The sequence below is a fragment of the Hyalella azteca genome, unplaced genomic scaffold, assembly GCF_000764305.2.
Source record: "Hyalella azteca isolate HAZT.00-mixed unplaced genomic scaffold, Hazt_2.0.2 contig9922, whole genome shotgun sequence".
NCBI lineage: Eukaryota > Metazoa > Arthropoda > Malacostraca > Amphipoda > Hyalellidae > Hyalella > Hyalella azteca.
In genome coordinates, this window is record NW_025939978.1 from 308309 (window position 1) to 336275 (window position 27967).

General features: G+C 37.6%; 3 protein-coding genes across 3 annotated transcripts; 1 reads left to right on the forward strand and 2 right to left on the reverse strand.

The window, feature by feature from the left end:
* The first annotated feature begins 12969 nt into the window (after positions 1 to 12969).
* On the forward strand, positions 12970 to 16770 carry LOC108671515 (metallo-beta-lactamase domain-containing protein 1). Its single transcript, XM_018159068.2, has 4 exons — positions 12970 to 13337; positions 14275 to 14442; positions 15059 to 15172; positions 16352 to 16770. The coding sequence occupies exons 1-4, from the start codon at positions 13142 to 13144 to the stop codon at positions 16549 to 16551; spliced, it is 678 nt and encodes a 225-aa protein (XP_018014557.1). The 5' UTR covers positions 12970 to 13141; the 3' UTR covers positions 16552 to 16770.
* Positions 16771 to 18588: 1818 nt separating this feature from the next.
* On the reverse strand, positions 18589 to 22396 carry LOC108671510. The gene is made up of 5 exons (XM_018159064.2): positions 22285 to 22396; positions 21571 to 21731; positions 21043 to 21237; positions 20453 to 20677; positions 18589 to 19371 (listed from the first exon to the last, which is right to left on the reverse strand). Exons 1-5 carry the CDS (start codon positions 22394 to 22396, stop codon positions 19216 to 19218), a joined length of 849 nt encoding a protein of 282 aa, XP_018014553.1. The 3' UTR covers positions 18589 to 19215.
* Positions 22397 to 24897: 2501 nt separating this feature from the next.
* LOC108671511 (protein Star-like) lies at positions 24898 to 27136 on the reverse strand. Its single transcript, XM_018159065.2, has 4 exons — positions 26929 to 27136; positions 26150 to 26310; positions 25349 to 25543; positions 24898 to 25164 (listed from the first exon to the last, which is right to left on the reverse strand). Exons 1-4 carry the CDS (start codon positions 27101 to 27103, stop codon positions 24898 to 24900), a joined length of 798 nt encoding a protein of 265 aa, XP_018014554.2. The 5' UTR covers positions 27104 to 27136.
* Between the last annotated feature and the right edge of the window lie 831 nt (positions 27137 to 27967).

Here is a 27967-nt window from a genome sequence, read left to right on the forward strand (position 1 = left end):
GTAAAATGGGGATAAAGTAAAGGAGGGGTAACAGCGCAAAAAATCCTACATCCAGTCAGGACCAACCTGGGATGCAGGGATGCAAGGTGGGGTTAAGGAGGGGTAAAATATGAAGACGTACACATATTAAGTCGGATATAAAAAACTGACATTAATCTTCCCTTGTATAATTCAGTTTATATTCTGGTAATAATCAAGTTAATGGGTTAGAATTTGACTAAAATGTTTCTTAATTATCGGGCAAGATAATTTTCCGGTGGCCGTAAGATCGTGAATAAATGAATTACTACTCCAAGAATTCCTCAAAGGCGCCGAGAGTCTTGGGAACTGATGAACTCGAGAGTCGCTGGAACTGTTAACAAATTAGGAACTGATTATCGTTATTATCGATTAGTTACTTCATGCAATTATGCATTATTTTGTTCATTAAGACTAACCGTAGCAAGGAGCTTCTTGATGCCGGCGTAGTTGGACACTGAAGGCATTCTGAGCAACATACAGCAAGCTTCTGGGTCCCAGCGCGCTGTCTGGCCCTGTGTCGGTGTGTATAGTGGATCAAGTGACATATTTATCCATGCAAGGAAAAAAATTATATCGGCATTTTGAGCAACTTAAGTAATTTGTGTTCATTTAACATGTAACATAAAATACTTGACCACGAACACTGTAACTATTATTATACCTATATTCATTATAATATCTCTGCGACAAATATTCATATAAATTTATAATGCACAAAACTTGGCCAATAAATTACATCAAAGCTGATAGATAATAAACCCTCAAAGATATAAATAAAAAATGATATTTAGACTGCATGTCAGGTTGGAAAATAGGCACACACTAGGTGCATGACCGCAAATATAGAATGGCGGTAAGTCACTCCGTTATTGTTTTCGTCGTTTTTGCGTATTTTCTGCTAACGCCGCGCAGTAAACATGTGTCCATATATATTATTATGAGAGAAGCATTTTATCAGTAAGAACTGGGCCTGTACTCTCAAAAGTAGCTAAGTGAACGTAAGTACTTACGCTCTATTTTCTTGTCTATGATTAATGAATTTTGCTTGAAAGGCCGTCAACGATTGGCTGATGAACTTACGATCTCTTAACTTTTTTGAAATTATAGGCCCTGAGCTGGAAGTTGGCCATCTGTGGCTGAATTTGCTCACCTGGTTTACGTCCTCCAGCAACGAGGACCTCACGTCCACGTCCAACTCGTCGGCCTCGGCCATCACCTTCCTGGCCACTGAACTCCAGTGGTGCGACGAACTCTTCCTTCTGAGGAGGGGAGGTGCCACTGAGGGGGCAGCCGAGGATGACTCTTCTGTAGCAGCTGACGTGGACTCATTTAGAGCTGCTGACGGCGTTAATTGGAGGGCAGCTGACGTCGTCTCTTTTAGAGCTGAAGCGGCTGATGAAGTCTCTCCTTGAGTAGCTGACGAAGTCTCTCCTTGAGCAGCTGACGAAGTCTCTCCTTGAGCAGCTGACGAAGTCTCTCCTTGAGCAGCTGACGAAGTCTCCGTCAAAGCAGCTGACCGCTTGTCTTCTAGAGCATCTGACGAAGTCTCTTTCAACGCAGCTGACGAGGTCTCCTTCAAAGCAGCTGACGAGGTCTCCTTCAAAGCAGCTGACGAGGTCTCCTTCAAAGCAGCTGACGAGGTCTCCTTCAAAGCAGCTGACCGTTTGTCTTCTAGAGCATTTGACGACATCTCTTCTAGAGCAGCCGACAAGGTAACCCCTGGACTTCCTACAGCCCTATCGTCAGCTAGTCCAATCGTAGCGGCAGAAGCCTCGCGGTGTTTCACCTTTTCAGAATTTGATGCCGAATTTTCGCGAACGAAACTTGATTTTTCACATCTTAAAGTTACTGATTCTGTGACGATATCCAAACTCGGATTGATGGGTGGAGAATAAGGTTCGTCAGAGGATTGTTGTAAAGATTTGCCCCCAGTTTCGACTATAGGTGCATGATGAACAGGCGTTAGAGCAGAACTTTGGTTCAGTGCGTTTCCATCAAACTGAAGATCTGCTTCATTAGACAGCTGGGAGTAACTCAGAAGGGACACTGGCCCCTCTTCCCGCGGGATCGAAGCCGCGGTACCGAAACACTTCTTATTTTGCTTCTTTGACTCCGGAGCATCTGATGTGTTCTGTTGGGTGGACGAAGTAGCGGCAGTGATTCCGGTTTCAGGGTGTGGCCCAGCAGGATTATTATCTTTAAGATCGTTTTTAGGTGATGCTTTGGCCCGGCGTTTGTTCTTTTTAGGGGACTTCTTCCTCGCAGGCCCTGCAGGGAAGCTGGGGGAAGAGGTTCGGTCGTCATCACGCGACTCCTGGTTGTTTCCTTTATCCATTCTGCCGCGAGTGCATCAATGAAAATATGGTAGATGGCACCTGGCAGCTGAGGAGACGTCCGTTCCTTGAAAGAAAAGAATTGCGCCTTTAGAAGCCAGCTTTAATACAAAAAAGTAACCAGCGTTGGTTAAAGGTACGCATTGGCACCATGACCTTGTAAACACCAATGAATGCCCTTAAACACCTTTCCAGGCTTTTATTGCGAAGTATTACAGTTCGAGATTTTCAATCTTAACAAAAATTTAATTTAAGCATTAAAGTATCTATGAACACTTCATACATTTTTCAGCCAACAAGATGACAATGAACTTCATTCCAATTGTGAGTTAGGAATGCGCTAGTCACGCTATGACGTATCAGTTATGATGTCGTGTACGTCATCTTGCTTAAGAAAACAGGATACGGTAAAGGACAGCAATTTGGCTTCATGATACAGCGATGCCCAATAATTCTGGCTTAGCTTGATTACTACGAGGGTTTTCTAATTTTCCGAATGTATGAATGGCAAGTGAAATACATATAATATAAACACAACATTTTAAGGCTATTCATGTAGTGTCTATCTAATCTACTCTTCAGTTATCAGCCACTTGAGAGAAGAAATGTATAAATGTGTGAGCCTCTAATATTGAGTGCGTCTCTAACAACTCTGACCGGAAAGTATTATAAGTTGACAAAATCGGACTACCATTAATTATATGCGCAATTACGTGTTATTTTCACGCATAAATACAATAAATGGGAAATGATGCTGGGAAAAATCACGGAGAAAAATTAAAATAATGATAGAAAAGTGACAAAATAGAAGTATATTAATTAGATGAATAGATTAGAAATAGTAATGTGAAATGAAAGAGAAACACAATAATATATATTTAAGCATTACAATCAAATTTACCCCTTAAATGCGCCTATATAAAAATCTCCATGCGAACCACTACGCGTGATGTACGCAAGGAACAGAGCTAATAGCGAGCAACTGTGAAAATGGTGTCTACATGACATGAAATTCAGTATGAATAACGAAGTCGAATGCTGATGAGAAAATTCAAATTATTACAAGGTTAAGTGAATACAGAATACCTTCGGCACCAGTAAAAATAATGGCTTTCATTTCAGTGCCATAGCTGGTCTACGTACGTACGTACGGCCACCTACAACAAACTTCGTGGTCATTGCATGCGAGTGCGTATACTTCATGTCTTCGTAACTGAATTGTAGCCGCGAATTAAAAATAATTAAATAAGTTAATTTTTATTAATTTGTAGCTTTGTAAGAAATCATAACACTGGACTGCGAATGACCTCCTTCACTGCCAGTTTGCTTGATGGAACAGCGCATAAACTATCATTATTAAATTTTTAGCGAAAAATTAACTTACGAGTGTATAGAACGCCGCATGCATGGCTGAAATTTAATTGTTCAATAAAAACAAATTGGTAGATCACTTGAATGTCCATTTGGTAATAGCGCAGCCTATGTATGAAGGCGATTTTTTGTCCCAATTGGACCAATGAGCTTCACACATGAACAAAAAATGACATTTGAAAAGGGACAGACAACAGCTGGACGCAAAAGGGTTAAGAATCATGTTCAGCGTCGTGAGCCTCAGACAGGCTTGTCTGTCTCTTATTATTAAATTAGTCTTATATTAGTCTTTCAACAAATTGGTACGCCCACTCCACACGTAGAAGGAATAACAGTCTGAAAAATTGTAATGATATGCAAGATATTTATTTTCAATCTATGAATATCGAGATAAATTATGAAAATTTAATTTTACATTAGTTGACACAAAGGAAAATTTACCACAGATTTTCCATAGGCAGGATAAACGACCAAATATTGAGTCAAATTTACCTGTAAACCGAATTAAGTACAAACTTAAGGAAAACCCGTCTATGCATGACCACACTTCCTAAAAGTACATTCATAATGGTGGTAATCTATTATCATTGTGGTAGGTCTGCGAATATTTAATTCAGAGACTTGTATCATATTTTACGCAAAAAGTACATGGATCAAATCGAACAATGATAAGATCCATCAATACTTCAATTAATCCAGTGACTGAAACAGTTGAACGCCTCCTCAGCCAATTAAAATTCACCAGATTCCATCACAGGATTTGGTGGATTTTAGCCAGCTGTTGAATTGAGGTGTCACTTATCATGCAAGTTAGACTAACATATCGGCGGAAATCCTTTGCTGATAACCAATCTTGCTTGTGCTTGCGAAAGAACAGAATATAAGCACATGCTTTTTTTATGTAAAAATAGTAAATCACAAAAATCCAGTATCCGCTGTAATTTGCATGCTCGTATCGGGATAGAATACTTTCAAACCTAGCAGTTGTGATTGTATACCAACAACAAATTTTCTTCGAGCTATTTGCTACAATTTATTATGATTGTCAAAAAGTAATTATTAAGTTTTCCATGTAGCCGACAACTAACATTAGGAATAGAGGCTAAAGAGTTTGAAGTCAGCTCCGACTAAAACAGTCTTATTATTGTCATTTAATTTTATACCGGATTAGAATTTCTTCACGCCCTCCTTAAATATATAGAAAAATTTTCTTTCTTTCTCTCCTTATTGCCATCATCCATGAAGGTATCACTCATTACCCGATTGTTCCCTATAGCGCCTGCATGTTGCTGCAATATTTTAGGCTTTCAGTAGCAAGAACTGCGGAACATAAGATAAAAGTCAAGCCAGGTGCAGCTTTGTTCAGGAATTTCAAAGTTGTAACAACTGCAGAACCAAGAACAACACTGGTCCGTTTTCATAGACTCACTTCCCTCAACAGAGGTCATGATCACAGTAAAAAAGCGGCGGTACACGCAAAAAAGCGCTAAAGAGTTTATAACCAGATCACAATGGCTTACTTCAGAAAAATTGCTTATATAATACGAGTGCACCATCCCACCATAGTGCGAGTGCACCATCTCAAAAATTTAAATTTAAAAAAATCCTCCGTAAGCATTGTTGCGAATAGTCATATTTCGCAGCCACGGTCAGCATTAATATGAAAAAATTTCGCAGTAATCTTTTTGATACAGAAACGAAGCATCTGTTTTCTTTTCACTTAACGGTCTCGTGATAAGCTTATTTATTATATCTTGGGCAATATTCATCTTATTGAATGAATGATAACTTTCAAATTTCAATAAACTTATATATATCTCCAATTCCATATCGTTGGGTAAAATTCTGGAAATTTCGATTAGCAGTAATATAGCCTTGAACTGAGTATACTCAGTTCAAGGTCCCTAGGCAATTCTGTACGCCCCTAGACAATTACGTATAGAGAGTAACGAAATATTACGAAAATACGTCCCAAGACAATTCTCTACAACCAATTTTGCAGTAAGGTCGTCTTGTCGCGATTTTTAATTTAATGATCGTTGTTTCAGTTTAGTGTACAAGTTTTTTTTCCTGTGCACCACTCAAAATTCGTAAGGACGCACTGGGTGACGGTCTGTACTAAGGACATTTATACACACAATAGCCTTAAGCAGGTTTCATTGAAGACTAGAGAATTCGTTTTATTGACAATTTTCTTATTAATTTTTTTTCAATTTTCAATTTTTTTTCTTATCAATTTTTCTTTGCACTGGTAAATCGAAAATCCGATTACCGAAGGACATTTTTATTTCTTTAACGACGTTTCAAATGTTTATATCATTCATTACCAGTGCAAACGAAAATATTGTTCGATCTATTGAAAAAATTAATAAGAAAATTGTCAATAAAACGAATTCTCTGGTCTTCAATGAAACCTGCTTATAAGAACAAATTTTGCCAGCATATACTAACAATAGCCTTATAGTATACTTAGTTTCCTTAGTTCTTTAGTATCCTTAGTCCTATACGAGGACAGCTACATTTTCTTCTTATTAATAAAATTTATACTCGATGCGCATAAGGATTCTCAATTGTATTTAGTTATATGTAATATTTGGTTATACGTTTCAACAAATAAATTTCTTGCTAAAAGCATGCAGAAAAACAACAATCTGCGATCGCATCTCACAAAAATAAAAAGTTTAAACATTAAACAGCTTTCAGCGGTACAATAATGTTGAGGTATACATATTAATTGATATCAATGCAATTAATAGGCATCTGAATCCAATGTAAGCTATGTCAGGCATACAAATTATATTACAAGTGCTTAAAATTATATTATAAATAATAGAGTCAAGTCAGGCATATAAATTATATTGTAAATACTTAAATACATATCAACACCTTATATTACCTTATATTACACTGTCAAATGTCAATATATCAAATAATATATAATATCAATTTAGATAATATTATTGATATAGAATATCATGCAATACCTTATATTACACTGTCCTCTAATACTTTCATAATAGGCATACAGCCATTGTCAACATTTTAAATCTATGAAAATGTTCACATTGCATTCATGTGTTATGTATATCAACACACCGAGAATGATTGTTTTTTTCCGTAGGTGACAAATCGCATGGAGCATGTATGGAAGTTAGTTACAGTAACTTTATTAAATTATATCATCGTTCAAACCTGATAGCGTAAATCAGGGTGCACGTTATCGCCCCTGATGTAAACATGACTGACATAATGAGTATATATATTATCATCGTATATACGCTAACATTGCAATACGGGGACTGACAACGCCTTGGCAGAACGAAGTCTCATACGATAATGCAGTAATCCCTTGCAGTAATTCACCCTACCGCAGCTTCACTACATCGCAGGTTTTCAGGAAATATTAGTGAAAAGAATCATTCGCCTATCTTCGTTGCTATGCCGGTTTCTGAGGAAGTCGATCGGGAGATTTAAACAGGACGGTGAACTCGATCAGCATACGAGATAAGGGAAGGGTTCGTAAACAATTAAGACTATGAAAACTTATCAAACAATTACAATATACATACTTGAATGAGTACTAATAATAATATAATTCGATCAATAGGTGAGGGATTACAGTATACAAACAATATTGCAAGGAAATTAAACTTTCCTACATCACAAAAATACTCCAAGCATCGAATAATTGATCGCTTTCTTCCGCCAGGTTACATTCCGTAGATCCGAACAACATTAAAGTTGCTGCCAGTTCATTTTACACTGTGATTCAAATTATAAACAAACATAATTCTGTTTCAAACGCCCTTACATCTATTCGTGAATATGTAATTACAGTATAATACAGTATCGGAACTTCTCTATGATTCTATATCCTTTTGATCAGAATTAGGAATGCAGGAATACAGAAGGCAATATGTGATCATCCAAACAAAAAATGCCGCAGTTCAAGATTTTCCTGTTGCAGACAACAGTTACGAATCGAGTTACTGATTATTTGATAACAACTGTGAGGACCTGGGGCCATACTTTCAAAACTCGCTAAGTGAACGTAAGTACTTACGCACTATTTTCCGGTCTATGATTGGTGGATTTTGCTTGAAAGGCCGTCAATGATTGGCTGATGAACTTACGATCTCTTAACTTTTTTGAAAGTATAGGCCCAGGCAACAAAACCTGCAGGCCGTGCAATATTTGGAGGACTATTGTTGCGTAAGCTCATCTCACTCACACTTGTGATGAAACACTAACAAAGGATTTTCGCAAGAAAACGGCTTATTTCACTGTTGATCTTTGAGATTAGCATACTTCCAGCGTATTTATCGAGCATTAATTAATTAAAACGGATTTCCGCAAGAAAACGGCGTATTCACTCTTGATCTTTGAGATTAGCATACTTCCAGCGTATTTATCGAGCATTAAATAAGGTTGAGTTTAGTCACGAAAGCGATTTCGACAATGTGAATTGGGCGATTCAAGATTAATTATATTAATTTTCTGTTCAGGAAAATTTCGATACCATCTCAGGATGGGATACCATCATAAGCCCAGAAATTTATTTCTCTTACGCTATTAGATCGGTTTTTCATATTCGCTTGTTCAAATTCAGAGCCTTCATATCACAAATAGCTGCTCTTCAAGTCATAGAACGAGTTCAAATTATAGCATTCAATTCTAACATCAGCATTTTGATGCATGCAAAATTTCTGGGAATCACATTGGCATTTGCGGCGAATTATAGTCCTGCGATATACCTACTGATTAAAACCATATAAACCAATAAAAACAGGGAAAAATGTATAGCTTCCCTAAAACGCACTACATTAATGAATATATACCATTTAAACCCAAGTTTTCTGAGAGGCTATTAGGAATTTTTCAATGAATGTAATAGGAGAATTTTTGGTGACACGTTCTTATCTCCAACTGATAACGTGATACACTGAATGGACATGCTGCGAGCGCAGCGTGCTCTACATACAAGGCTTCCGGTTGGGGTACGTTACATGTTTGTTTGTAACGCATGAACAACAGCTAGCCGTAGGACCATTGCACTTTAAAACATTTCATATTCATGCACTCAGAGCAAGTATTGTGTATATTTTTTTCAATTCTGACTATTTCTTTCCTTGAGTGACTGCTGGTGCTCATATAAAATTTAGATGTTCAACATAAATTAAACAGAGAATACCCGAATTTAAACTTAACGTTGACATCTGAATAGTGGTCAATAGACGATGGATAAATAAATTAAAACATACGTAAAATTAATTGCAATTCTTAACTCAGATCAAATGGTTATAGTGTCACAGTGGCGTTTTCTTCGTAATAAATTACAATCGATTTTCTTAAATTATAGAACAAATTTTATTCTTGGTACTCAACGGTCGTTCAGAGATTCTCGTTTAGAGTGACGGCAGACCAGCTAACAGGTTTTGAATAACTGTTGTTCTGTTATCAACACGACTGATATATAGTAACCATTGATAGCGTGTTAGAGGCTCAATACATATAGGTATTATACAGGTTCATACAAATATTACACATTCGTCACCCAGCTGAGCAGTATTGAACTCAGTTGAGATGCAGCATGCGGGTATAAGAGAATGCCCCATGCGCCTTAATTGAACAGTCTAGCCGCATACGGTACGCAACTTGCAGGAGGTTGGCTGCAAAAGAAGAGCCAATGGAAAAGAATCTGTTCACAATACTACTACCTATACAGAACTTGATAAACTCAACCAAGTTCTACCACTCGGACAAATTAGCAGCGTTTTAAGGAAGTTTTCACAAGCTAGTAGACTTTTTATAACTTTCTAGAATTCAAACGTGCATGGACAAATTCCCGGTCAGTCAGCTCCATAAGATTATACGTGTAACCGAAGCTCTAAGTTGGGCTTTGGCATAAGATTTGCGAGCGCAAACTTACCTCGCTGCATGCAAGAAAATTTTCCACAAAATTTCACTTAAAAGTTAAACACAAAATCACAAATATGAATGGCAACCTTCGCCAATCCAGCAGCCTCTGATAGGCCAGTCAATGTTTCTTCCAAGGCCTGAAGCATGGCGGGATCCAAGGCCTGAAGCATGGCGGGATCGATATTTCCGTCGGCTGGAACTGTGTGCATACAGGGACTGACTATTCTCACTATTCAAAGTAAAGCCTTTGTTTGAGGAGATTCATCACATTTATTTACTTACAATACGAACGCTAGTTCCTCTAACAACACATTATGTTACCGCTGTATCGTGGCACCATACTATCCGTTCAATCTTTAAGGTTATAGTCGTAAAATAATGAAGGTTATATGTTCTTGGAAAAAATAATCCACTTAAAAATATGATTTTCCGCCTAACAATGATAACGGTGGATTAATATATCGACGTAAAATTTAGGTTTATATCGACGCTGCATGAAATTAGTTAAAAATACTGGCAGGAGTGATTTTATACCGACTATAATTATGATGAAAAAAATATTTCTCAGAATCACGTAGGGCCTTCACGTAATAAATTACGTTTATGTTACCAAGAAGAAAACTTAACAAGAATCCATACAACACACATGCAACACAATCACACAACTCATACTTATATATCACACAGCTCACACTCACACAACACACAAACTTGCACTCGTGGCTGCGGTCGAGGTCACTTTCGGAATGCACGAGTAGTACGGGCTGGTGCCTAAAACGGAGGATAACTACAAAGAAACCAAACAAGAAGAATCATTCTAAAAATTCATTTTTCTCGGTATACACTAGCTGATAAATGAGAAGACAAAAGTTAAAAAATTTCAACACCTTCTAACAATTGGCGAAAAGTTTTAAAAGTAAAAGAATCGGCAACAGGCCTTGGGCCTATTTCTTCAATGCCGACACTTCTATTCTATTCTATAACTTTGCTCAATTGTTGATACGCAAAAGTCGACAACTGCAAGGTGAATCGAATCAAAGATGTCCACGAACATACCTACTCGAAAATAAATTTCACATTTTTTATAATACTGAAATTAATCTGTGATCAGAATATTAGATTGTAACATCACTTACACGCATACAGTTGCGCAAAAATAATGACAATCCCTCAATGGCAAAGAAACAAAGATAAGAGAGAAAAGAAAATCTGAATGAGTCTTAGTTCCATGTAAACCTTTGAAGCACACATGCATAAACTGGAAATCAGAAAATTTGAAACTAAAGCAAGAAATTTCAATCAAAATCTCGATGTCATAAAACTATTAAATTTTATTCGATTTCTATACTTTAACTTTTCATCATTGGAACGGGTTTTAAATTTGCGCATTCATTTAGAAATTATTAATTTCAACCCAAGAATTCTCTAAACATTTTCCCTGTAATTTTTTAACTCTAGGAATATTGGTCAATGTTTGTTTTTGTCAACGCAGAGTCGCACATGTCGGTAAATAATGTTTTTGTTGCAAGAAAATCATGTACCGTACTGATAATATAGTAATCATGGTAGTTAACCCATTAGCCTAATATGTTGTGAATGGTAGTGCGTTTAAACAACTCATTACCAAGCTGATAAAAAAATGCCATTGATTTACGAATTCAGAGCAACAACTTTGCTTTAATTCGCTTAGTTAAAAAAGCGGTAAGTTTGGCGCTACAAAAGATGATTCCTTCGTTATTTATTTGTGCAAAGCATCGAAAACAGTAATATAATTTTTCGAATTCAGTAACAGTAGTTCAGTAGCTAGGATTTTTCGCTGTGAAAGGAAGCGAAGCGAGTAAATAGTTTTGTGCTACTGAAACTATTTTGCGGAAAATTCAAATTATAGCGTGAAGAATTTAATAAAATGTTTCTGCTCTGTTTTGATAATGAATGACTCGACTGGAGCGAAGGAAAAAATTAACAAAGCTTTCGAACTTTTTTGATGGGTTAAGTCGTTGCTATTTTTCTTAATGAATATAAAAACCTTAATTTGAGCACAAGTGCAGCAAAATTGCATGTACAATCCAGACTATGAACTATGATCGGCAGCGACACAAATATCAATGAAAAATTAACGTACGTACTGAACGTCGAAACATTTTTAGAGTCTACAAAGATGTAAGAATGAAAGATTTAATCCGGCCATGGGCCTATTTCTTCAGCGCCGACACTTCTATTCATACGTGGACGTCCTTGGGCTCGATTCGTTACCACTTTCCGAATTTTTGTCTCGCTCCCATGTAAAAATAATATCTTGAGAGATAGTTCGGATGACAATTTAAGACCATGACAGCAAGACCGTACGGATAAATCATAAAATGAGCTGTCAAAAGTTAGTTTACTACGAATGAAGATGGCCATCTCTTCATTTTGGATAGGATTTTGCTTTCATGCAAAAATCCACAAAGCTTGCCGATGATAGAACGACTATCACTAAAAATCATTAGGCGGATAAATCATTGTAGAAGGTTTCACCGAAGAAGAATTTAAGTGATATTATATCACTCAAATTCGAAATTTATTTATCTGATGAAGTCTGCAATGGTCGTTCTCTCGATTACCAAACGTTGTTTGGTATTACCGTATTAGCTATTAATTAAGCATGCTGCATAAGATTCCATGGTCGTGATAAGATTCCTCGAAATTGACATTCGATTGTTTGACCTTCAACTGCTGTTGCGATTTACAAAATCCAAAAAGACCCTAAGAATTTCAAATCAATCATTTCTAACTCCATTCAGGCTCGAAAAATTAAAAAATAGATTAATTTTATACGACAATCAATGTCCATTTTATTGTTATTCATTTTCTTCGTGATATGCGCAGAAAACAATCAGAACAATCCATATGAAATTAAAAGGGTCTAAATAGTCGTTATAACTTATACTAATCCAATTTTGCAATTCATTTCTTGAGCTTTCTATAAAGTATAAAAGATGGTTACTAAGTTGGGCAAGAGCTCAAGGTTACCTCATTTCCTAGTGATGAGCTTCTCCTGACAGGCCATCGTCGACTGTAAATTCAACGATCTGTTAAATTGACAAACAAATCTTAATTCTCCAAAGTATTCAACGAAAGATAAAAACTACAGTAGAGGGAGCGTGACACCGCACAGTACAGAAACGCGTGATCATCACCCCACAATCTCACGGAGCACACTGACTGAGAACTGAGTGAGAAGTGAAGGCCCAGCGCCAGCAGAGGAAATGAGCAAGCGTTACAAGGAGTCGGGGTTCTACTCAGGGTACGATGTCACCATCATACGACATCGACGAGTAGGCTATGAGAGCGTCTGAGTAAAATAGTGGTGCTTACTTAGCTGATTGTTAACGTCCGGCAAACTTTTGTACAGAGCATCAGTTCGATTCGTATTTGATCTGTGTTTTATCGTGAGTTCGTAAATTCAAATTAATGTTCAATAACTTTTTCGTCAGGTGCTCCAAGTTCAAATAAAAATGGAGGAAAGAGTTGATCGAGATGAATCAGATCATTCAGATGTAGCTCTGCCTAGAGTTGATGTGCTTTACGATGGGTATTCCTACTTGGAAAATGGAACTATGAAAGCAAACTGCTCATGTGTTCTAATCAAAGGAGAACATATTGTAATTGTAGATACCATGACTGCATGGGATAAGGATAATATTTTGAAAGGTAAAATATTTAGAAAAGTTAATGCTCATTTCACTGCAGTTACTTTACCTTACCTAGGCTAGTTACTAATTTTGTTCATATTGTCAACGTAGAGTACTGTCGTAGACCATGCAGAGAAAATTGCTTGCTCAAGACCAACTTATACTAACTCATAGTGATAGTCATAGTACCTAGTCTCATCCTGTGTGTATTATTGGCAAAAATGGCAATTAGGGTATTACACTACAGAGTACAGACTACACTATTAAATAACTATAAATTAACTATTATTTCATGATTAAACTTATCACTTATGTGTTCTGTAAATTCTGTAATCATTGCCCCTCATTTAATACCCCTCAAGGCTCAGCCTCAAGGTGTCTAGACTAGACTAGGATTCCAGCCTGGTCAGGGGTCACTGTAATCATGTAATGTAATGTGCCCTCAAAGTTTGTTTCAACCAGATGCCCAATAACCAATTTGTAGAATAATAGTGATAATATGAAAAATTTGTTCCTACAAAAATACTACCTATTGGAATAAAGAGGTAGTATGAAGGTATTGGAAAATTTTATGGTTCAACTCAAATACACTGGTACTAACTACTAACTAAGGTACTTCCATTTTCCCTTCTGAGGGTGTACCTAACTTCTTTGAAAAAATATTCTAAATTAGTTGTTCAAATTTTCAACTGCCCATTTCATTTTAACTAACAGCTATTTCTATTTTTAATCAATGTCAGTCATAAATTAAAAAAAACTGATGTTCTATCAGGAAAATAAAGTTTTTTATGGATTCAGAGCATGGAAATCTGAATTGTCACAATTCATACCTGTTAGCTAGTCATAAGACAATGCAAATAACAGCAAATGTTTCTCAAAGTATTTGTATGACTGCAAGATTTGTCTGCGATTTTCTGACCACAGGTATCATCTCTACGTACTTTTTTTTGGAACAGGCCTGGAGAAGCATCAAGTGGGACCAGATGATGTTTCATATGCCATAGCAACACATGGACACAGCGACCATGTAGGCAACCACAACCTCTTCACCAAGGCTGTTCAGCACATTGTGAGCTACACTGTGTCTTGTAGAGATGCATTTTACCTGCATCCATTTGACACAGGTGCTGTTATTAAAAATAAATATAATAAATTCTTATATAGTTCTTGTATATGAATTTTCCAAGTAAGTTTTCTCTATTGTTATCCATTGATTCCATTCTACAGAAGCATTACAGAAAGAACTGATAATTCAATAGATCACTCTCTTTAATTACATAGGAATATGTATAATTTCCTTATGCTCTAATATTCATTCCCTTTCCAATTGCTATTTACAATTCATTCAAGCAAAGTAATAATTGAAAAATACTTTATCATTCAACCTAATATCTTCAATATGAAAATGTGGGTTAATAAGATGGTGACTCAATCATCAATGTATATATATATGTGTTAGGTACTAATTACTGGAAGATATTTTATTGATTAATAATAAGAATTAATTTGATTGATTTTTCAAATTCATATAATTTAAAAAATATTTAGTTATATATGGTTTTATTTATGTAAAGTTTAGGTATAAATTATGTTGCATCATATAATTTAAAAATATTCAGTAATATGGTTGTATTTATGTAACGTTTATAAGTTATGTTGCATGAAATTAAAGTTGTATATCTTACAGAGGTTGGATGACATAAAGCAGGCTTGTGAACGGGTGCACTTCTCGATGGGCAGGTGAAGCCTACCACTTGACACCCCACATCAGCGTGTTGCCCACTCCAGGCCACACACGGGAGCATGTCAGCGTCAGAGTCAACTCGGAAAACCTTGGCATTGTTGTCATTGCTGGTGTGTTACTTTACTCTCTGCATTGTTGTCATTGCTGGTGTGTTACTTCACTCTCTGCATTGTTGTCGTTGCTGGTGTGTTACTTTACTCTCTGCATTGTTGTCATTGTTGGTGTGTTACTTTACTCTCTGCATTGTTGTCGTTGCTGGTGTGTTACTTCACTCTCTGCATTGTTGTGATATGTGCTGTTCTCTAATTTTTGTGTTTCTATGCATTTTGTTCTACTATCAGTTTTTGGGTCTTTAGTTGTGATTTTGTGGTCAGATATATGTAGCTGTATTATGTATTTACGGCTGTATTTTGGTTTACTATTATTTCGTGTGTGGCTAGACAGAGTGTGATTGTTCTTCATGTGTAACTGTGTTCTGTGTACAGTTGTGTTGTGTGTGTGTAGCTGTAATGTGCATTAAGCAGTGTTGTACGTAATGATGTTGTTCAAAGATAACTGTGTCATATAAAAATGGAGGGAGTTATCTTCTAAAAAATTTTTTCTAACCGATCATAATTTATTTTATTCTTCAATTAAAAAATGAATTTGCACATTGCATAATCTTCCTTCCCAATAATGGTAACATTTTTTATTTTAAGTATGAACATTACACAATATTCTGCCAATTTAAAAACATGGACAAATGGAATCAAGTCAACAGTCTTGGAGACTGTTGACTTAGGCATTTCTTAGTGAAAAAATTCAATAAGGTTTCTTCCTAATAAACCACAAATTTCAAATATATTAACCCTTTAGTGGGCAATTTACCATATACGGTCACTTAGAGTCCATTGAAATATGGCCCACCATACCCTCCAAATTTTGCTTGAGACTACATACTCATATCTCTGCCAATCACCAATCATTTACCCAATATTCATTCATTCACCTACCTTGCCCTATAATTAAAATATTAGCATGTTATTAAATATTGTGGCTCAGACTAAGAAATTACACTCTTTCCACATTTTCTTCAGATGGAAGTAGCAATATCCTTTCAATCAAAAACATTAACTTGATATTTAATGATATTAATGTCATAGAGTTCCAGGTTACATTTGTAGAGACTTGATGCCTTGCATCATCAATCCATCGAGTTTTGTCAAAAACCTATGGCATATCCCCTTCCTTCAGTTGACACATATAAACTTATTTTGCCAATGATTTTCTGACGTACGTTATTTCATCAGGTGATCTATTTGAGCGCGAGGAAGACATCTTGAATCCTACACTGTGGCGCGACGCAGGTTCAGAAGACGAGGCGCTGCAGAGACGACATCGCTGCAACGTTGCCGAGTTTGCCAACCACATCGTGCCTGGCCACGGGCCTCTCTTCCGGGTCACTGAGGCCCACCGTGAGGCTCTGAGGGAGCAGGTGGTGGCACCGTGAGGCTCTGAAGGAGCAGGTGGTGGCACCGTGAGGCTCTGATGGAGCAGGTGGTGGCACTGTAAGGCTCTGAGGGAGCAGGTCGTGGCGCCGTGAGGCTCTGAAGGAGCAGGTGGTGGCACCGTGAGGCTCTGAAGGAGCAGGTGGTGGCACCATGAGGCTCTGAGGGAGCAGGTGGTGGCGCCGTGAGGCTCTGAGGAGCAGGTGGTGGCACCGTGAGGCTCTGAACGCCCATCATAAAGCTTGCAGTGCCTGAGTGGGGGATTTAGTTGTGGAGTCAATTGTTATATATGCAGGGCATTTCTCTAGTGCAGACAGCCAATGTCTCATGTAAACGACCGCTTGCTTGAGTGTCTTCGTTTCTTTTGCTTTTCACCTGTCCCTCCTTGTCATTTCGTCTCATTGAGATGCTAACGCTGCTTCTTTCGAGCCAGCTTCAGCGGGCTGGTCACACGAGACCGCCTATTGTAGGTGATGAACTGATGAGAAAACAAATGTTCAATAATTGCCACCGTCCGCCTTGCTGGGGATATTATTTCTTGACTTATGGAATTATATAGCTGAGATACTAAAACGCGAGTGAACCCTACTACTACTAATAATATTTTTTTGCAAATTGACGACAAAATCAATTTCAAAGCATTAATCCTTAGTCTGCAGGCGGCATATCGCTGCCAACCGTTCTGATGGTTAAAACAGTAATTTTAAAATAGCAGCAGAAAAACGGTTGAATCTGTTTCAAATATGCGTGGCTACCAATTTCAACTTGATGCAAAATCTTTAAGGTCCTTATAGATGTCGAATGATATGGCGTCAATTATGTTCCATTAATATGTCTGAAAATCCTTTTGTATCATTCGTATCGTAGCTCGTCTAGACGATCGGGATAATCTTGCATCAGGAACAACTACGGCGTCCAATGAAACATTCACGATTCTTTTAATTTTTATGAAAATTTAATGAAGCACATTTTATTTCTCCCTGTTTTAAAATTGCAATTTTTCGTGCTGGAATAATTGATGTTACCAATAGTTCTATAACTAAGATTAAATACTGTACAAGTTGCCAAAAAATATTCTAAAACAACACGGACATGTCCATTGAGATTTGTTATGTGAATTTCATCTAACCTTTTTTGACGAGCTAAATTTCCTCTCGTCTTTTGAGTAAAAATTGGTTCATATAATTTTACGAATGTAAACATTATCCTTTACGGTACTATTAAGAAAAACTAATTTTAAAATTTATTCTGTTTTAAATTGGGTTAAGAAAATACAGCTGATTTGGCTCCTACCCTAAGATTGTTGTAAGGTTCGGTTATTAAAAGTTTTCGTAATAGAGCTTGGGCAACATACGACTTTTTTTCTTGGTTCTTGCTTAGAGACTTCAGCGACAGCATATTATTTTTACCTCGCAAAAAAATTTGTGTAAAATGGATTGATGGCTTCGATGCGGGAGTTCCATTTACCTTCTTTTTTTATATACATCACCCTGGTCACCCAGACCTTCATTTAATAACGACAGAAGCACCTGTCGTTATCGAACTGTCCTGTCATCTGGTAAATATTCTGAAATATTTGCAGCAGTTTATGCACAGGCAGAGTGTCCCAGATCTTCAGTTCTCTGTACCTGGATAGGAGCATTAAAATACGAGTTCAATCGTGGCTTCTTGTACCGGATCTGATGAACATTGCTAGGTGTCCAGGTGGTTGAGAATAGCAAGATTGGAGCAGTGAGCCGTGGGTTCGAAACCCCAGCGAACTATAAGAATTTTTCGATTTATAAGATCGGTCGAAACCAAAATTCGCCTATTCATCGCTGACGCCACAATTACAATTGGTAAGCCTTCATAGCCTTATAATGGCGCAAAAACAATACTAACTGCAGAACAATTTCCGTAACAGTTGTGTTTTATGTTAGGTCCAGAGGTGGGCAGTATCGCGCTACATATCGCGGCTCTACATTTTCAGGAGCGTTAGCGGCGCTCCATTTAAGCAATTGTAGCGGTAGCGCCCGCTACATTTAGAGCATGTAGCTGTAGCGGCCGCTACATTTCAAAGTAGCGCTGCCCAGCTCTGGTTAGGTCTGGAGGTTGCTTCACTGTAAACAGGTACAAAGTTTCGAGGCAAGAGACCTCAATATAAATGTAAAATAATCAAATTTTCTCTCATATACGCACAGATAGCTTCAAATTCATGAGCATAAAGCCAAATTGCGTTTTAATCCATGGTCGATCATACTTCATACAAACTTTTAGCGAAAAATAGTCGGATTCCTCAGTTCTATGTTGTAATCGACTCGATGGAAAGCTTCCCAGACACAAGTAATCTTTCCTTAAGTTATGATGTTGTATTACGTGAACCAATAACATTAGCGTTCTATCACAAAAATTATGCAGGTCCATGAAATCTACATTATGTCACATCATTAAAGTGTAAAATGACATAAACTGCCGCCCACCCACCACGTGATCTTCCTACATACAAATGAATGGGTAATATTGTCCAAATTGTAACACAATTTATGCACTTCATACTGAAACTCCTTTTCGCAAGTAGAAACTGGGTCAGTTGGACCAAGATAAAAGCAAAAAAGTGCATCGATAATTGTACAATCTGACCAATTTTTGCGATGACCGAGTGACCAATCTGCCAAGTGCGCGGGACCTCATCTACTGAGAAGGTCTTGCCTGACGTAGACCGTGTCGATGAAAGCACCGGAGACGTCGGAAACTTCCCCATACGCATGGTAACCAACGTCCTCCATGAAGGAGTTTACGCCCATCTTGCCTTCCTTGACGTGCTTGTACTCCACGGAAATTACCTGCAGAAAGATTTGCGCTACAAAATCATACAGGAATACTCTGGAACGCACCAATGTTTTTTTTTTTTTGGCTCTTGTTGCCTTGATGGGAACTTATAGATCGGTCACCAACGGTTCATATAAATCAGATTCGTCTAGAGTCTAGACTATAGAATCTACCTAGATTCTACGTAGATCACCGCTAGCTACGAGTCCGTCGAGTCGCAATAGTAATGCAACAGCATTGAGTTCGTGCCCTCAACTAAGAGGTACATGCAAGTAGGAATAGGAGGTTTGTTTATACCTTATAAGATCTATAGTTTCTATTAGAGTACAGCGACTACTAAGAATGAAAGCGATTTGGTACAACTGTACAAGTATCATTTGGTAGTTGAGACATCAGCAATGTGATGAATGAGAGAGGCTAGATTCACAATTTTGTAGTCTCGATGACTTTGTCAATCAACGATGACTGTGAGAAGACTCTTTGAGAAAACACTGCTCACTTATAACACTTGGTTTTGTTTCGGATGAATTTACTTGTATTTGCTGCTGTTATCAATCAGACTCTTCAGAGCTCTCATCAATCATCATTTTCTTACATAGATATTTTCCTTACAGATGACACTGGGCTTCTTCCCCGCAGTTATCTGTACGAAATGCAACAAACTGAATCATTTACAAGTCCTCAAAGCCTAACCTTATACGATTCAAATAATTTGTCTATGTACAAAATTCATTGAGATATTGTAGATTATAATTATTCATAGAATCCTGCGTGATGCATCGACGCAATGAACTTATTACGGAGGCGTGATCGTCAAAGGGTCCAGGTTTTTCAAATTGAACATTTATAACATAAAATGCGCACACACAACCTATTTTTGGGGACAATGACTATTCATTAAGCACTGAAATTTCAAACCAATCGATATCACCTTGCAATCTACAGCACTAAGAGGCTTAAATCCTACATCTACCCCAAAGACTTCCGAATTTCATGTGACCGCTTATCTCAAAATTTGCATCTTGTCACATCTGAACGAAAGCCATCTTGATTTATATTTGATGCCAAGATCCCATAATCTGCGTCATCTCTCACCTTGATATCGACTCGATGCCACGGGATCGTCTTGAGTACATTAAATTCCTGTCCCTCAACGTCGAGGCTGAAGTAGTCGATGGTGGTGATGTTGGCGGCCAGTAAAATGGAGTAGAAAGGGAAGCATTGCACGATCTTGTAGTTATCGTGACCCGATACGTGGTCATGAATCAAGTTTTCTGCGTCCTGAGTCTCACTCATGAAGTTTTCCTGTCGCATGATGGCCTGAAGGGATGCACTGAGGTGATTTCTAATACATTCATAACTAAACATAGGATCGTTACGTTTTTATTCTTATATCACGCATGTATATTTTATTATATATGTTGACTAATGTTGTTAATATCGCAATTCACTTCGTTACGATTACGCAAGAGTCTTCAGTCCAGCAACTCGGCAGCAAATTCGTAAAATACGACAAATCCTTACCTCACTCGGATGCAAAAGTTATTCGTATTTGTTGTTCCGCCCAGATTCGACCATATCATTTTATAAGTACTCAAGAAGGTTAAGGGTAAAGAAATGACCAGAGAACTTGGACATCTCGAATTTCAAGAGACAAGCACACAGGGAATTGTCAATAAACTGACCTCACTTGGATGGGGTTTACTGGATAGACAAGCATTTGAGATGATGGCCTTGCGATGCCGTTTCTTTAAAGCCTCGAAGTTGTCAGGCTCGGGCTCTATCAGCAAGCCCGTCCAGGCCCGGAAGCGTTCCAGGAATAACGTATTCGAGAGAAACTCGCCGTCGTAGGCGCCGCACTCGACGAACACCCCGTGTGTCTGCAACGGTGTGGTATTACAAGGTTATTTCTTGTATACTTCTCCACTCTCCACCCCATGTGTCGGCGGCAGTGTGGTAGAACTATGGTAGGTATGTGCGTCCCACCCATACAACGCAGTAGGAGTGCGAACTTCTTTACTTTCACGTTATCTCACTGGACATATTCTTCTCTCCAAATTTTAGAATAAATCCAACTTTTGTGTTCCTAATATTGCTATGCTCCGGACTAAGAACTTTTATTCAAGCGAATGCAGAATTTTGTACAAAATCAAATTTGGAATTTCAAGCATCATGTACGAGATTAGTGCGTAAAGTTAGCTAAATTAGGTCACCTTTTGTTTGAAAAACTCGTCGACAATTTTCGTTTGGCCTTCAGATTGTACTGTGTGCTCTGAGAGCGCGTACGGCTCTGTGGAGGCTGGCGTTAGGAAACGTTTACGGATGATATCGATCAGGATGGGATCGTCCGACCGAGTCTTCTCCGAGTTTAAATCTGAAAAAAAAAATAATAACACCGCAACACCATTTCAGGATGACGACAAAGCAGTCATTTGCGGTATAGAAAACCGACTTTATCTGTGGTCGCAGCAGAGAAGAGTGTACGATAATTCTAGATGCAATCCTAGCGAGTTAGGAAGGTTACTGAAACGTCGATCAAAACTTCATTGAAGAGTCATCGAATTTCATGACTAAGACAGCCAGGATCTGTGCATCCAGGCATATAAGAGCTCTGTCGCGTATTTTCTGCGTAATCCCTAAATTGTGGATTTGACAAAATTTTATACGAGATTCAATGAACAGAACACGCTCCCATGACCAACCAACTCAGGGTTACTTGGGTTGAATCAACATTGCAGTGAGATCTGGCATGTCTACAGTTACCCACTTAAGCCAAATCGCGAGTGGTGTTATAATTATGATTTAGCACAACCAATTGGGCCAATCACGCAAACAATTTGTTATGGTACATTTATGCATATCATGTGCTAATTTTTATTAATGACGTAGTTTGAATGTAACACGACTCGTTGATGCTGAGTTCTTACCTTGAATACTGATTTTATCGAGAAGTTTGTCGGAATCCGAATCTTGTTCAATCACAGAAGAGCCATCGTACCAAGCGGAATAATTTAGGAGATATACGCCCAACATGGACATCATAAACGTGACGCCGAAGAATAGCCTAACTATTCTTGTAGATTTATAAATTGTTCGCAATTTCATATTGATGGTATGATTGGTATCAATGGATCTGAATCACCGGCTATCGAGTTAGTTTTATCACTATTTCACCCATTTGTGCTATTATTTATGGGGTATTCCACAAACATGTGAGGAAAACATTTTGATCACAACATTTTTGAACCAGGCTACCAGTAAAATTTTTTTGTTACTAGCTTCTGATATACAGCATCCAGGGAGAGTCTGGCGCCCGTTTGAGACGACAGTATTCGGGCCCCGAATTGAAGGTTCTCCACTATCACACTATAGGAGATATAACATTTCATTTATTTAGAACCAAGCGAATTTATTTATTTCACGCGAACCACAATTTTAATTCAATGATTTTGAATATATAGGCTTTGGGAGAATTAGTGGTACATTTATTCGGTATTAGTCTTTCTCACATGATATTTTTTCGCTCTGACATACGTACATTAAATTAAGCTATCCCAACATCTCTTTATTTGATAATTTAGCTTGGACTAAATCTGAATGCGTTTTAATCGATGCACAAGAGGAAAAAAGCTGCAAGCAAAGTCTTCTAAATTTTATGCAATTGATGCATATCAATATCTTACACACTGGTTCTATACAAAGCCATCAGTTTCACATGGCGTTAATTCCCACATTTAAAACATTTTGAAAATCTTTAACTCAACGGCAAAAGTTTACACTCGGAATATAATATATCTTATAAGAGGTCTCGTGTATATTGATAACAATATAGTTTAAGAGACCGTTTAAGAGGCACCTTAAAATAATTACTTTCGGTTACCGCAGATATATGTTTTCTGCTCAGGAAACGACGGCTTGTAGAGTTTATTGCAAGCGCGTTTTTCAAAGAAGACAGCAAGCTGGTGGTACATATGCCATGTGTTATGCCCCATCAACCAAAGCTTTAATAAACTTTTATGATTTACATGTTTTCAACAAAATATGGGCTGGCAAAGAGTCAAACGATTTACGTGAATAAGAATCTGTAGTACGGAAATTTAAGGTTTAATACCGCATTACTAAAATATAGGACGCATGGAAGGTCGAAACAAAGAAAGTTACAAACATTCATACATTATATAAAAATTTTCAGATTGGACAATTATGAATGTATAAATTCATACCTATTGATTTTTCAGCAGTGTTGCAAGCTAACAAATCTGTGAGAGACAATTCCGTTTGCTTCAAACATTTACTTGAGTCACATATTTATACAAAACGGTCAACTATTACCAGATGTTATGGAAATACTCTTGATATCACTGCACCGTTATTTTAATTAATTCATAATCATTTAACTTGTCTCGATTAACTTGCGGAGTTCAATCTCCTCGCACTTTCAACCGAGTTCTAGGATCATTTGTTCGGTAATTAAAATCTTATGGGGATTCAAATTTATTTCCGTGAGCAGCGTCGGTAAACTGAAAACAATGATAACGTTGCAAGAAAAATAAAATTTCACGAAAAAATCATGAATAAGCAGTTTCGTACGATCATTCTCAAAAATAATTATCACAAATGAAAACGGTATGTTCCAACAAGCAACAGTAGCTTAGCAACTTACAAAGAATGCCCATACTTATATTGATGAAAAATTCTAACAAGTTTGAAGCTTTGCTCTGAGATATAGCAGTGATGAATTCTAAGTGAAAGATCGGTAAAAATCTAAGTTATGCAATACAAACTTAGTGCAAGGATCAGTTGTGACATCAGTTCATGAATTATCTATCGACGTGGAAAAGTGTCGATAAGCAAATCTGGCATCAGTAACTGCCGAAATAACCTGCCGCTGATTCTGAATATCGCATAATTTTCACATCGTATTGGGGGTCTCAAACACGCAAATCGCCGCTCAAAGTTTGCTGTGCTTAATCGCTTGGTCCCCTCGCTGATTTTGACCAAAAATGTCGCAGGAACCTTGGATCAAACCCACAAATTACTGCTCCAATCTTGGTACTCTGAGTTGCAAGAACTGGGCCACCCTGCAACCGCAGGACATTTAATTGTTGCATACTCCCTCGTCACCTTGATGATTTGCTGGATAAATCTTACTGGTACCTCGCTAAAGATTGTAAGGCTGATGTGAACACTAGGTTCCACTAAATGCTGAAGTCCGGAGGTATCCAAAATTTATGTTGTGAACGTCATAAACGCCATTTTGTTGACAACATATCTGAAGTACGTGAGCAAGCAAGCTCCCGGAGGAACGTCACAAAAATAATTATGTTGATCGTAATTATCAATTTGTATTCCTTCAAAAACCACTTAACAGTTATTCATCACGCGAAACTTGAACTAATAGTAGTTACATGAATTTTGGATGATGGATGTGCTTTGATTGACGTACGTTCCATAGTCACCATTGTATAGAGTGGGTGCAACGGGATCTTTTTGACCATCTCAAAATCTAATTTATATCGCAATCAGCGATAACTAGATTCCTATTTCTTGTCCGGAACAGCGTCATCCCTCACCTTGATATCAACTTGGTGCCACGGGATCGTCTTGAGCACATTGAATTCCTGCCCCTCAACATCGAGGCTGAAGTAATCGACGGTGGTGATGTTGGCGGCCAGTAAGAAAGAGTAGAAGGGGAAGCATTGCACTATCTTGTAGCTCACGTCCCCAGTTCCGCCAGTCTCGAGATGGTAACTTATGTTTTTGACGTCCAGGATCTCGCTCAGGGCCCTATCTTGTCGTAGGACAAACTGTGGAACAGAATAAGAATTTCAAATTTTTTTTCGCGGAGTTTCACAGTAACGTTTCTGCTCATGAAATCTTTTTTCAGCAGGTGTATTCATGAGTCATATATTGTATACGTTTATTAAAACTGATGCCTGAAACTCGGGAATCCAACAACTCAGAGCAAGTCGGAAATCTATGAATTCTGACCTCACTTGGATGTGGTTTACTAGAGAGACAAGAGTTAGCAATTAAGGCCTTGCGATGCCGTTTTTTCAAAGCCTCGAAGCTGCTGGGCTCGGGCTCTATCAGCAAGCCCGTCCAGACCCGGAAGCGTTCCAGGAATAACGTATTCGAGAGAAACTCGCCGTCGTAGGCGCCGCACTCGACGAACACCCCGTGTGTCTGCAACGATGTGGTAGAACAAGGGTATGTCTTATTATCGTCGTCACCCCGTGTGTCTGCAACGGTGTGATAGAACAAGGGTATGTCTTAATTATCGTTGTCACCCCGTGTGTCTGCAACGGTGTGATAGAACAAAGGTATGTCTTATTTTCGTCGTCACCCCGTGCGTCTGTAAGCGCGGTGTAGTAATTTGTGTAGAGTGACACGAGAAGATTTACCTAATGAGGATTCGGAGTGCATACTGAACTCTAGCTTTGCCTAACTTCACACTTTAGTTCATATTCCTTTCCAAGTGTAATTATCAGGGCTGGAGACTTGCGGCGCTATTATCTATAAACAGTGTAAACAGTCACAAGTACGGTGTTCTAGTGTAGTCTATGGCTACTATCTCTAAGGACAGGTGTAGTTATTGCATGCAGAGGCTGGGTGTTGGCTCCAAGCCTATTTAAGTGATAAATTTGTTGCCCGCAGCTGAGCCCCTGCACTGTTAGTTAATTTGAATAAAACTTTAAAATGTTTTTAAGCGACAGATTAACACTATTAAATTGAAATCGACAACTAATGCTAGACTCTTCACGATTCCAAGCAACTTCGGTTTTATGTCACCTTTTGTTTGAAAAATTTGTCGACAATTGTTGCCTGGCCATCGGAAGGAAGCGACGCTGCTGCAAACGCGTACGGCTCAGCGGAGGCCGGCGTCAGGTAGAGTTTACGGATGATGTCGATCAGGCGTCGATCGTCCGACCGAGTCTCTTCTGAGTTCAGAGCTAAAAAGAATTCGATATTTTGTAGCACGCCCTTGATATTCTCAGTTTCATAATCAATTTAAAGATACTATTACCATACTATTTTTTAAAGATGACTATAATATCCTATTTTTAAAGATACTATTTTCAAAATAATAATGACGTTAGGAAACTACCTACCGGCATTTGTTCAACTCTTCTACGAATTACCAAATTTAAAATGATCATCTTGCTTGACCATCGTGAACAATCGATAGTTAATTATCACTCATTTTTCAATTCGAAACACATTCGCTCCTGCAATTTTATTTTTTAGTGTTACGAATTTTTCATCGTTGCATGTTCATCGAATAGAAGATAAAAAATACTTGTCATTTTGTTGCATTCCTCCAATTTGTGTAAAAAATGATCACTGTGCGCTATGAGATAGGCTTGGTTGTCGTTACTTCTCCCGAGCCGGAAGTCATGGAATCTCATTAACGTTCAATTTATACAAACTAATTCATCAAATCAGTAAATATTATTGGCCTACATCAAAATAATTTGTTGAATGAAATGTTTTCATTACGAAATTAGTTCGTTTAACGTTATTAAATGAATACATGCTCATTTCATAGGGCTAATGCTCTCATTTCTCACATTGAGTGTTGATCCCAAAGAGAGTTTTGTCATAATTTTGTCTGTGCTCGAGAACTAAATTGAAGACTCTATCAGCAGCGGGATTATACAGTAGGAAAAGGCTTACGATGAACGCTGACATCACGACACATAACATTGCTGGCTTTTCTACTCGCCTTCTAACAGGTAGTGACATTTTGATAGTTCGTAGTGCTCTTTATCTTTGGTTACTTTTACAACACTTCTCTTTAAATTCACTTATTGTTGTTTGTTTGTATGTTTGTCTGCTACAAATCTAATAATCGATATTTAACACACTTTTACCTCTCCAATAGATCTGAAATTTTGCACACTTGCGTTAAGTTGGAGACAATACATGAATCAATTGACAGACTAAATAATTTTGAAAATATAAACAATTTATATAATAAAACAATTAAAAGGTAATTTTTTAATTGAAAATAAGATTATAAATTCATTGCACATGTATAAAACATCGGAGACACTGGATTCTTTAGAAGTGTTGTCTTTATAAAGCAATTTTTAAGCATATGTTATTTCTTATCACGTCACAAATTTTGCAAAGTTGTATCCTAAATACCTGAATTCTCTGCTCTGAAATAGAGAAAAATTATACCTTCGTTTATCATGTCTTTGGTACTAGGGATTCATAACACTAATTCCTCTATAATCAAATATTCTGAAATTTAATGAAAAAAAAACGTATTAAAAAGTTTATCTAAACATATTATACAATTTATCTAAATTTCAAAATATTTTCAGGATAACTACCATACTAAAAGCTTCTTAATTCAGGAAAGCTATGTGTAAATGATCAACGATAAAGGAATTTTTCAGTGATAAAATGTACCAAAGAGCAATATTTTGATGAATGCAGAAATATATGTGAATTATTTTGTTGGGCAAAAGGGTCAAAAGGAAAGATTGAGAATATCTTGCTTGTACGAACATCCATAATTATTGTCCTCGTGAATTTGTTTATCGTTGTTATCAAATAATTAGAAACGCATCCTGAAGCTCAGTATGTGCTTTAAAATTA

Excerpts from the sequence above, each read along its gene's own strand:
- LOC108671515 (XM_018159068.2), top strand. The coding sequence starts at position 13,142 with ATGGAGGAAAGAGTTGATCGAGATGAATCAGATCATTCAGATGTAGCT. Across the intron at positions 13,338-14,274 it reads TAAGGATAATATTTTGAAAG|GCCTGGAGAAGCATCAAGTG; the intron begins GTAAAATATTTA and ends TTTTTGGAACAG. Across the intron at positions 15,173-16,351 it reads TGGCATTGTTGTCATTGCTG|GTGATCTATTTGAGCGCGAG; the intron begins GTGTGTTACTTT and ends TTATTTCATCAG.
- LOC108671510 (XM_018159064.2), bottom strand. The coding sequence starts at position 22,396 with ATGTCCATGTTGGGCGTATATCTCCTAAATTATTCCGCTTGGTACGAT. Across the intron at positions 20,678-21,042 it reads GTAAACCCCATCCAAGTGAG|GCCATCATGCGACAGGAAAA; the intron begins GTCAGTTTATTG and ends GCATCCCTTCAG. Across the intron at positions 19,372-20,452 it reads GGCATCGAGTCGATATCAAG|GTAATTTCCGTGGAGTACAA; the intron begins GTGAGAGATGAC and ends ATCTTTCTGCAG.
- LOC108671511 (XM_018159065.2), bottom strand. The coding sequence starts at position 27,103 with ATGTCACTACCTGTTAGAAGGCGAGTAGAAAAGCCAGCAATGTTATGT. Across the intron at positions 26,311-26,928 it reads CTTTGGGATCAACACTCAAT|CTCTGAACTCAGAAGAGACT; the intron begins GTGAGAAATGAG and ends AATTCTTTTTAG. Across the intron at positions 25,544-26,149 it reads ACAAATTTTTCAAACAAAAG|ACACACGGGGTGTTCGTCGA; the intron begins GTGACATAAAAC and ends ACATCGTTGCAG.